Genomic DNA, 11,715 nt, shown 5'->3' with positions numbered 1-11,715 from the left:
ATAAGTGTAACAATAATAGCAAAACAATATGCTTGAGTTTACTTGGTTTGATTTCTACGTGTTATTGTGAGGAATGAGGACATTAAGAGACACTTTGTTGGTCACCAACCGGTTTTCATATAGGTGAGGCCCTGCGCCCATCCCTGGTGCCACCAAGAGAGAAAGAGGCGCCATTAGTATGCAAACTGTGTTTGATTGCCCTGTCCCCGAGACAAACCCTCTGTTTTCACAAGAGGAATGCCTTGGTACTAATTAAAGACAATTAGGCGCTCCCAACAATGGGGCCAATTTCTGGGTCATAAATCGACTCCTCCTCTGTTGGTTTTAGAGGTGCTGAAAACACTGTTTATTTACATAACAGCAGTAGGTATGCGAAAAACAACACTTACAATTATAGGTGGGATTGTAAGGCTCAATCACCAACTTAAATCGTTACAAGAAAAAAACACGTGGGTGCAAGATTTACATTTTTTTATTTGCTAAAATAAAATTTGAATGACTATTTTTAAGATGGGCTCATACAGGTGACGATGGCTTAAAACGTGACAGCATTTTTAAATTATATTAATCATATCAACAGTAAGCCATACCTTATACAAACGAATTTCTCTCCGTGTTAAATGTCTGCCTTTAGGCTTATAACCGCTAAAAACAGATTATCAAGGGCCGATAGCTCATTCAGTGTGATCTTCATGAGAGAGAGACCCCGCAGAAAATTACACTGCTGATTGATAAGTCTTTTAGTTTTTTCGGTGCAGGGAAATGGAAATTGAAAGAAGGAGAGCAAGGATGCGGCGAGCCAATTGTGGCAGGGCTGGTCGTGATTGGCTGAGACCGATGCCCCGCCCCCTGTGGCTTGATATGGGAATTTACTGGCGCCAGCCGCATCAGTCTGCGCCACATCTCATTAATGAGCCCGAGCACTGCACGGATCAGGAGGTTTACACATCCAAGCTGTATTTGCCGTCAGCTGATCGAAATTGCAACAGGTATCCAAAGGAGACATTTGTATTTTTTTCCCTTTATGCGGAGACGGGATGCATTAACTGCTGTGCATTACTTTGTTTTCGAGCTGTAATATAGGACTCTGAAGTGTGCCAAGTTTATTTCACCCATCTATGATTAGATATACATATATAAGGATGCTTCTGTGCATGGGAGGAGAGGTGGAGCGGACACAATTTTTTCATATGAAATAACATTTTGTTTTCGTATCTTTGCAGGTGAGAAAAGAGGAGACCGGGTTATTTAAGGATTCTATTTCTGAAGTAAATAAACACAGCCGAGACTTTCGCAGCTAAGGAACCATATTGTAAGGAGGATTTAACTGCCACTTGGAGGTAAACATAGCCTAAAAGTAGCGCGACACAGAAAGGCATTGAGAGGAAAGGAGACGGCCAGCTCAGTCATGGAGGTCGCAGCGGCCGATCAGTCTCGGTGGATGGCGCACCATCACGCAGTGCTGAACGGCCAGCACCCGGACTCTCACCACCACAGTCTGAGCCACAACTACATGGAGCCCATGGCGCCTTTACTGCCCCAGGACGAAGTTGACATGTTTCTGAACCACTTGGACTCTCAAGGGAACCCCTACTACACCAATTCCCGGGCAAGGGTCACCTACAGCCAAGCACACGGTAAGATGCGCATAACTTAGATACATGAATTTAAAATGTTTTCTTATCGGAATCAAGAAGCAAGTAAAAAAAAAAAAAATCTACACATATTATAAAGGTGCTGTTATATTTTGTATAGAAGCCTATTAATAATCCATGACCAAATAGCTGAACAGTGTGTGCGTTTGTTTGTGGAATAGGCCTATTCATTACATTTTGTGCAAAAGTATTTTACCAAGTTAACAATTTATGCAATGTGCAGTAAAATACTTCAACAGTCCTCCTTGACATTTCTGGGCCGACTCAGCGACATAAAAGGAATTTCTAGCAAATGACAGCGAGAGGAAAGGGAAATAGTCAGTTCCTATGTCATTTAACCCCTCTCTGCTGGGGCAGGAGTTTCTGGAGGGAGAGAGAGAGGCACTTCCCGGATATAAAATAAAAACCGCAAATTTACCAATAACAATCTTTAGTTCGAGAGCTGCAGCTGATGAAAAGATACTGCCCTGGCGAGTAGCTATGCTTTTCCACTTTTGTGAAGCCACTAGGCCTTTTACCATTTTAAATAGGTGAACAGTGTGAGGCTACTCCTCTCTTGTCTAGGATAATTAAGCAAATGGGAGAAAAATCTGTTATTTTAAATTAACTATTTAACATCTGGACCTGTGGAACTAAATGTCGGATTTGAGTCATTCAGAGGATTTAACAGGTAAGATTTGTTTGTGACTTGTTATGTGTTGTAAACTCATGGAAAGACAGCTGTGTTAAAGAGGGATTAAAAATGTTGAAAAAAATATATTAAATAGCTTATTTTGAATTTCAGCTCGCCTCACTGGGAACCAGGTTTGCCGACCACACCTCATCCACAGCCCCGGTATTCCCTGGCTGGATCCCGGGAAAGCAGCACTGTCCGCTGCCCACCACCATAACGCATGGGCGGTCAGCCACTTCAGCAAACCCGGCCTGCACCCCACCGGCTCCGGCTACCCCTGCAGCAGCAGCACCGGCACAGCCCCGGTGTCGTCGCTTACTCCGGCGTCCCACTCCAGCCCGCACCTGTACAGTTTCCCCCCTACCCCTCCGAAAGACGTGTCTCCGGACCCCGGCCCTACCTCTCCGACCTCCACCTCGACCAGGATGGACGAGAAAGAGTCGATCAAGTACCAAGTGCAGCTGACGGACGGCATGAAAATGGAAAGCTGTAGTCCGCTCCGCAGCGGACTGGCCTCGATGAACAGCCAGGGCCAGACGCATCACCCCATCCCGACCTACCCGGCGTACCCTCTGCATACACCCCACGAATACAGCGGCAGCCTATTCCACCCCGGCAGCCTGCTCGGCGGGTCCTCATCCAGCTTTACGCCCAAATGTAAAAGCAAAGCCAGGTCGAGCTCAGGTGAGTGTCATGTGTTTGAATTTCTCTCCCTCACATCAGATGGCACATTAAACTGATAGGCCTAATGAAATAGTTTGACTTTGCTGAGCGGTGAAGCGCTGCACTACAGTTTAACAAACCAATCATCAATAGATAAACGTTTCATTTGTCACCATTTAATATTATTATTATTATAACTTAATATTGTTACAATTGATAGTAAAAGTGACGTTGTGGTGACAAACATATGGGGGCAATATCATACGAGAATTTACATACAAGTTCGTTTTACTTTTTTTTTATTTTTTATTTTTTGTAATTTTAGATTGTTGTAGCTCATAATGCTGATGTCAACTTTTGAAAGCACAACTTGTGGGGCAATTAAAAAACAAGTGACAAATTTCATATCGGGCGCTTCTCTCTGGTTTGTTTTATCTTCGTCCCATCTCACTTTTGGTTGTTCACTTTAAAGAGGAATCAACCTTAGATGAAACTCGACTATTCAGGCCTACTAAAAGTCCACCGTGAGCAGGATTAAACGGGTTTTCTTTTAGTATAGGAGAGATTTGAATGATTAGGATCAGGCTGACTTAAACTAATTCATTATTCAATGAGATCTACAGCCTGTGTTTTGATGATCCGGCCAAAAATTGCACGCAGTTATTATGCTGACAACGAATGAAACTGATGCATCTTTCACTAGAAAATATACTCCAGGTCTCATTGTGACTGGTTTCCATAACGTCATGTGCAAAAAGTCAGATACCTTCTTCTTCGTGCCATAGTCTTGTTTTCTTTCAAATGTGGCCTTTATTGCACTTAAAAAATGAAGGAGTCACGACGCCCTGGCTCCTGCCATATCCTGTATACCTCCAAGGGAACAAATCACGACCCTACACCCCGCCCACCGCTCTCCCCAGTACTAACAAAGCACAGGCGACACAGCCCTGCTGTTTGTGTTTTTAAGCATGGCCTTGGCCCAGTGCACTGACATGAAGTGAAGGCAACCAAGTCCACAGTAGATCTGCTTCTCTCTTTAGATGAGAGTGTATTCAATAACACTGTTGCGTTTATGCATCCACTCTCTTGGAGAGCAGTAATGTTGAGTAATCCTGATTAAAAATGCACATAATTGGTTTTCCTTTTTACTCAGAATTCTCAGAGTCAGAGAAATTGTTTATAATAAAGCACAGCCTATTATCTGACTGTCTGGACGAGCACCTGATTCAATATAGTGTGTGTTGGGGAGTTATATTAAGGGAAATACTTAAAAATGAAAGTGCAGACATTTGAAAAACAACTCAGTCTGGATAATGGGACTGTAATTTCCCCACATTGTTCCAGCTGCTGTACTTTGAATTAATGGACAAACGTGACAAGCGTTAATGTTAACAAGCTGCTCCAAAATGTAGTTGTGCAATTATCAACATTGTCATCCGTTGCTTCTTAATCCACCTGGGGGAATGCTCGCCGGTTGATAATCTGACTGAATGTGAGCTTTTGTAGCAGAGAAATGTTATACTGTGACATTTAAAAGAAGCTGGCCAGACTGTGCCTGAATCACTAACACAAACATATCAGCTACAGCATTAAAAACTCTTATCTATCAAAGTCGATGTCCAGTGCCAGTAATGGTGATTGATTGTTGTACAAAATGCCACAATGACATTTCAGCTGTCAGCACATATACCTTACAGTCATGTGGCTTCCTGTTAAAACCAGAACTCCTCCAGTCTACCCTAACTTTTCACACAAAGCTTTCATCTCACCTTTTTTTTTTTTTAAATTTCTTATTGCAACACTTAACATTGCATAATACTTCAGTCATTGCTGATGAATATTTAAAGTGTTAATGAGTCTGTTTTAATGTGGTTGCTGGACTTGTGAAACACTTAAGAGGAAGAGAAGAGAGGTACAAAGAAACAAAAAAAGCGCTTAGGTGCATTTCAAAAGGAACATAGCTTTTTGCTCAGGTCAGACTCCATTGTAGAGCAAGGGTGGGACTTTGGGTGTCGCTGGCATTATATCAGGAATAATGAGATGATGCTCTAGGGAGAGAGGGATACTTGAATTAAATGAATCGGTCGGTTTAGCAACAGGCTGTTTGAAGTCAGTCAAACCTGTATGGGAGAGAAAGAGAGTGGGTGGGAATAAGTAAAAAAACTGGATTTTTTTACACAGAAGAGCCCAGGTATGCATGTGAAGTCTATCCTAGATACAGGACTAAATATCTGAGACTTAGACTTCATCTAAATAATGCTACATTTAAAGTCATTTCTATATTAATTGCAGCCAACTGGCAGGAAAGCTTTTCATCAAAGACAGCAACACTGTCCGGGCACATTTAATACCACCACCGCACACTTATATTTCCCCTCATGGGTGCCCACTGAGCTGATGAATAATGTAGTCCTAATTTGATGGTGAGTCTCATTCTTCTTGTTGGACACCTCTGGACATGTTCTGGCTGTCTCTGGCCTCCCCACTCTGGATCGGTTTACATAGAGGTGTCTGTGTCCATGACAGCCATGCACACTTGGTACACCTGCGCTCTCATATGGGCAGACAGATTTTGACTTCATATTACAGGGCCATCCGGGGCCACTCGTGTCCCTCGGCTCTGTGTAGTTGCCTGACTGGACCGGACAGCTGCTGTATGGTGCGCTTATGACTGATAGTGAACTTTTTAATTATATAAATTTTTCTCTTGTTTCCTTCTCTTGAATTATATGCAGAGGGCCGTGAATGTGTAAACTGCGGTGCCACCTCAACCCCTCTGTGGCGACGGGACGGTACCGGCCACTACCTGTGCAACGCCTGTGGACTGTACCATAAAATGAACGGCCAGAACCGACCACTTATCAAGCCCAAACGTCGACTGGTGAGTCCTGCTTCTCTCCCCACATCTCTTTACTCTGACAGAAGGCACCCAAATATGAGCACAAAGCAGATGCCGGCAGCACAATTCCAGGAAAGTTATATTTTCCCTATGATCTTCCTGGAATTGTTTGTCCCTCTCACCCCCCGATGATCCGCCTTCATGGCCTGTTACAATACTGCTACTATTGCCATTGTTCCTGCTATCATTATTGCTGGTACTTCTGATACTGTTACTGATACCAATGCCCATGCTGCTTTAGTTAACACCATGCTTGAGTAAATGAAAAGCAGCATGGACACATAACATTGTTGTTACTGATGTATCACTGCTCCAGAGCTGCAGACACTTCTACCATTAACCCCACTGAGGCAGGACATATTTCTATGTGCCCACATTTGATCTACTTCATGGATTATGAAGCAATTTATAAAACTGTATATTTAGATTCATTTTAAAATCACAAAGAAGAGTACAGAAATTATTTGTATTGTCTTTTATTATATTTTATTATTATTATTTTTGTTCAGTAACTCATAAACCCTTTATTGTTCAGAACAATAATGAGTGATTTATTCGTTCATACTGCAGTGGCTGCTTTATGGACACATTGTTGTGGAGTTTTAGAAAATAGCTACAAATAACAACAACTTTATACAAATTCAAAATATTTTCTCTGTCATTTAATAATGACGATCAATGGGTTATGTGCTTAGTAGAAATTAAGATAACCACTCCATTGTGCTCCTAACTTAATAAGTGTAAGTAACTTAACTAAATTAACAGCAACGTCGTCAATTATAATAATGATAATGATAATACTCTACTAATAATAATACTCGCCGATTAATTACTGTTTTTAAAATTATATAATCGAAAGTTTCACTGCTGCTATAATCTCTTTACAGCAATAAAAAGGTCTGGACTTTTTCATGTGCCCAGCCTAATTATGATTGCAGAGGCTGTAGCCTGGGTCTAATGGTCTTCATTAACATTAGCTGGTAATTTGACTTGCCAATAAATTGGCCGTTATCAGGCGATCCGCAGAGATATTCTCTGATGGGTTTTTTTTTTAAACACCAAACCTAATTTTTTTAATCATATTTTTCTCGTGTTGTTCCTTAACCACCTCCACGCCGTCCCTCCTCGTGAAAAGTCCATTACATTTTCCACTGGCTCGGCCCATGTGGCTGTAGCTTTTGCATTTTCAGCTCAAGTGTTTTTCAGAGTTGTGTTCAAAGGGGCATCCAGTTGTTTCCTATCCGGATATCTGCCCGGCCCAGATAAGGAAGTCAGGCTCCCGGCTGTTTCCGCCTTCAACCAGCGCGCTGCATTCTCTATGGCCAGCCTGACATACACTGTAAAGAGATTATCACAACACTGTAGGAGCCGCTTATGTGTGAAGAGACAGACCGTGAGGGGCGGGGATTGGAAAATAAATGGATTTATGTTACTCTCTTGTTTGTCATTCTCGGTGGCCAGTGGCACACTCTTAACGCGCAGCGGCTTTTATTTTAAAACGCTGCGTTTATTTTAAGTTATTTCGCATTAAAAAAATGAACAGGTCGCTAGCAACGAGTCCACCTGAAATTAATTAAAAGAAAACCCTGAATGCAGTTTGCAAAGCAAAGAGCCGGAGGGTTCTTGCATGTAAAGCTAATGTTTCTTATTAAGTGTGAAGAATTGATCCGTAATGGACGCAGGAGCACACAGCCAGGCAGGACACCGGGTCTTACACGACTTGTAGCTCAGTTTCCTTGGATCAGGATAAATAGAAGGTTTATACAAGGCTCGCATTATAACATGTCAATATACTAGCATAGCCTACTTATTTTTTAATTCATTAAATATGATCCTTCCTAGCAGGCGTGTACACAAACAGGCATTCCGCAGAAAAATGTCTCCATATCTTATTGCGCAAATTAGAACATTCGATCATGGTTGCAGCGGTCTGCATAAATGCAATTGATTCAATAGAGGAGTTAAGTGATTTTTCCAGTCTGAGTGTCGCTCCTTGTGATGCTTTTCTGCACATGCCTCTGCGTTCAAAGTTGAAACCTCACAAAAATCCACGTGCCGCCGTTTAATTGAAGAAAAACTTTCTGTCCCTTATTGATTTTGCGCTGAGGCAGAAATCACACATTAACCGGTTTTGATAACAGATGATAACGATAAGCCATATACTAGGTGTCTCAACAACAACACTGTGTTTTTTTGTCCACTTCAGCGTCCGTGCTGTCCTCTCGCCAACAAGTGAATGTGTCATTATTCCTGATGTGTTTCTCTCTGTCTCCTTCAGTCCGCCGCAAGACGGGCAGGCACCTGCTGTGCAAACTGCCAGACCACCACCACCACCCTGTGGAGGCGCAACGGGAACGGGGACCCGGTGTGTAACGCCTGCGGCCTTTACTTTAAACTGCACAATGTAAGTAACCTTAAATAAAAATACCAGAAACACGAACGCTGCATTTGAAGTGTAAGATTTTTTTTGGGGGGGGGGGGGGGGGTGCTGGTCGTTAACTGGTCAAGTGGGCGGACAGCTCGTATCGATTTAGGAGCAGAGGAGCTGTGGGAGTGTGGAGGCAAAGCCTGTTCACCCTGTCGAGCAGAACCCACCGGTCCTCTTTTTTATTAATCCATCGTTGTTTCAATGGGGGGCGTTACTCCCCGGAGAGGCTGCAGGGTGGGACTGTCATTCAGTGTAACTGCGTCGGTTACACTGATGGGGATTTGTCTGAGGCTGCTCCTTTCAGTTCCAGCCAGGCCCTCATCCCCATGTATTCATATTGACCAGGACGGTTCTGTTTGGTTTTAAATGAGACAAAGGCTAAAAGACGCCCCTGACTGGCCTTATAATGCAGCTATATATGCAAAACAGCTGCTCGTTATTTATAGCATTTATTTCACACTGCCGTCATTCATATTGGACTGCCATGAAATAAATGCATGTAAATCCTAATTGGCAATGCAATATGTGACATATTCCTGATGCCATTTGAAATAATGAGCAGGAACTAACAGCAAAATAAATCTTAAGTATTATAATGTTGAATTCATTCTGTCAGTACGGCTTTGAGCTAATGTGTTGTTTTCCACAGGTCAACAGACCCCTGACTATGAAGAAAGAAGGCATCCAGACACGCAACCGCAAGATGTCCAGCAAGTCCAAGAGGAACAAACGAGTAGGGGATGGTTTCGACGAGCTATCCAAGTGCATGCAGGACAAGGTCTCTCCGTTTGGCAGTGCACCCGGCCTCACAAGCCACATGACCCACATGGGTCACCTGCCCCACTTCAGCCACTCGGGACACATGCTGCCTACTCCCACGCCCATTCATCCTTCATTCGGTCACCCCCACCACTCCAATCGCTCGCCGGTCTGGGCCGAGCCTCACTGAGGCTCCTCGAGAACTCCTTCTCAGCCTGTAGGAGCCACCACATTGCCATTAACACTAAATGGCCTCCACATCACGCCGAAAGCTGAGCAGACTTGTTGCGTCATGTACAGTGGTTGGAGGGGAGGGACTTTCAGTTGGACTTAATGACTGAAGGTCGTGTGTCGCCTGACCTCACTGATGGGAGGCTTGCAGAGAGCAGGACTTTAGCGGACTCTGTGAAGACCTAATGTGACGAGGGCTTTGCGTGTGACTCCCCCAGGGTGACTGAGGCTTGCAGGAATGGAGTGAATGGAGACGCTTGTCATTCTTTTTGCTTATTTTTACTAAGTCACTTTGGTACCCACCTCTTCTTGACCCTGTAACAGGAGACTCACGAGAGGTCTTAAAAAGAACCGCTGTTTTCACCTCATCTCATTATATACTGAGATCCGTGCACCCTGTCCATCCCCCGGCTGTCGTCAGTAACTGCTGTGGACAGACAGACTCTTCAGTGCTGGAAGTGTAAAGACTGGCTGAACACAGACAGCTACAACGCCCGTACACCTCTGTTACGAACCAGTCCAATGCAGACTATAGTACCCGCAAAACAGTGCTCTCCTCACATGCTGGATTGTACACCACCACAATGCTCACCTGTTTTTAATAATGGACTTTTATGAAAAAAAGACACAGTAAATAGAGTGTTTATAAATGCTTAATTGCTATTATTGTTGTTATATTTGATGTTATAATTATTGCTACAATAATTTATTTTCACTCTTAAAGCTTTCGTCAAGGACACATGGAAACTGTTATGATTTTAATTTCGTGGTTATTACGTAAGGAAAAAAACACTGACCTATCTTAGATGAAAAGTCCCTGAGCTGTATGTTTTTATCATTTTTTCCATCTCCCAAAAGTAAAGGAAATAAAGTTTAATACTGAAGTCAAATCTGTCGCTGCCTCCTCAGTTTGCTCTGTCTCGACCACTCCTGTGTACACACACACACACACACACACACACACACACACACACACACACACACACACACACACACACACACACACAAACACACACACACAAACAGCATCAGGCTCGAGTCTCCTTCTAATGAAGAATGCTTGATTATTAAAATCATAAGTGATATCAGATGTATCAAGGGAAGCTCTGTGATCCCTAAAGCGTGGAAATGCTTTGGTCAGGCTCCTCCTCTATCTGTGATGGCGCGTTGTTAAGAGAAGGCCTCTTTGTGGAGCTGAGGCCCCAGGCTGGACCATTGTACCCAGACAGCAGGCTCCAGCGAAGGGCTCCAGAGTCACACACAGTCATACATATGCACATACCCACATGCTCATACACACACACACACACACACACACACACACACACACACACACACACACACACACACACACACACACACACACACACACACACACACACACACACACACACACATTTGAAAAATAACAAACACAAACCCTAAATCACACTCTTGTTTAACTAAATAGCCCATGCAAGATCTCTTATTTTAATATCTAAAAGCGAAAAAATGTTCATGGAAACATTTGTGATGAATTCTGTGAGTGCAGTTCGGTGGGAGCCGTTCTCACTCCCACTGTCTGTCGGAGTGGCCCTCTCTCTTGGCCGCAGTGATTGGAGTGAGAGGAAGGACAGCAGGTCTTTAGTGGGAGAGAGAAGAGGAAGGAAAGGCAATCAGGCGACCTGAGCAAACACGTGGGGGTCTGCTCAGACCCCTTCACACACAGATGTGCACGCAGCTGAGGCTGCCAGGAAGCAGGCGTCAACTCTGTTTCTCCCCCATCTCGTCCTCCCTTTCTTTCTCTTTCTTTGTTTTGTTTATCTTTTTTCACTCTCCCTCACTCTGTTCTATCAATTGTTCTATTTGTCTTTTATTCTCCTCTACTCTCTCTCTTTTTCTCTCTCTCCTTCTCCCCATGTTGGCCATTGTTCACCCCCCTCCCATTTAGAAGATTACAGTAAAATAAAGGGGCTGAAGAAACTTTGAACAGAGCCAGCCACTAATGAGTCTGCTCGATTAGGGTCAATTTGAGGTCATCATCACTGAGTTCTGCATGCCCTCACACACCCACAGCACAAACCATCCGATTAAAAAGTCCAGGCTAAAAGTGGACTACTAACCCCCGCCCCCCCGCACACACACACACACACACACTGAACCCTCCACCCTGCTCACATCTGTGGGACTGCTGTGGTGGTTGATCTCCTGGGGTTTCCCCGAGGCTTGCTCATATAGGTGCTGTTTTGTTATCCAGTGTGGCTGAAGCGCTCTGTTGTCAGCTCATGCTACATCAGCACCTACAACACTGACTGGCTGTACGCACATGGATACAGGACTGGATTCTGTTTTTTTTATTTTTTTAAAGCGGGGGTGGGATCCCCCCCTCATCCACTTGCTGAACACCAGTGAAAATGTAACGCTCGAC

The 11,715-nt window shown here is 43.7% G+C and overlaps 1 protein-coding gene across 2 annotated transcripts; it reads left to right on the top strand.

Annotated features, from left to right (window-relative positions):
- The first annotated feature begins 1,408 nt into the window (after nucleotides 1–1,408).
- gata2a (GATA binding protein 2a) lies at nucleotides 1,409–10,164 on the top strand. Of its 2 annotated transcripts, none has more exons than XM_062415681.1 (5): nucleotides 1,409–1,637; nucleotides 2,440–3,012; nucleotides 5,727–5,872; nucleotides 8,211–8,294; nucleotides 8,968–10,164. In XM_062415681.1, exons 1-5 carry the CDS (start codon nucleotides 1,409–1,411, stop codon nucleotides 9,265–9,267), a joined length of 1,332 nt encoding a protein of 443 aa, XP_062271665.1. In that variant the 3' UTR covers nucleotides 9,268–10,164. The 2 variants fall into 2 exon arrangements, with proteins under 2 accessions (XP_062271665.1, XP_062271664.1); XM_062415680.1 differs by having other exon boundaries at nucleotides 8,169–8,294.
- Nucleotides 10,165–11,715: the final 1,551 nt, after the last annotated feature.

Source organism: Scomber scombrus, chromosome 3 (genome assembly GCF_963691925.1).
Source record: "Scomber scombrus chromosome 3, fScoSco1.1, whole genome shotgun sequence".
NCBI classification, from domain to species: domain Eukaryota; kingdom Metazoa; phylum Chordata; class Actinopteri; order Scombriformes; family Scombridae; genus Scomber; species Scomber scombrus.
Note: the sequence above shows the minus strand (reverse complement) of the source record. Positions and strands in the feature narration are given on the sequence as shown.

What these genes read in the sequence shown, in the direction of transcription:
- gata2a (XM_062415680.1), top strand. Translation starts at nt 1,409, where the DNA reads ATGGAGGTCGCAGCGGCCGATCAGTCTCGGTGGATGGCGCACCATCAC. An exon ending in CACCTACAGCCAAGCACACG is followed by an intron (nt 1,638 to 2,439) that starts GTAAGATGCGCA and finishes TTTGAATTTCAG; the next exon opens with CTCGCCTCACTGGGAACCAG. An exon ending in TCAAGCCCAAACGTCGACTG is followed by an intron (nt 5,873 to 8,168) that starts GTGAGTCCTGCT and finishes TGTCTCCTTCAG; the next exon opens with TCCGCCGCAAGACGGGCAGG.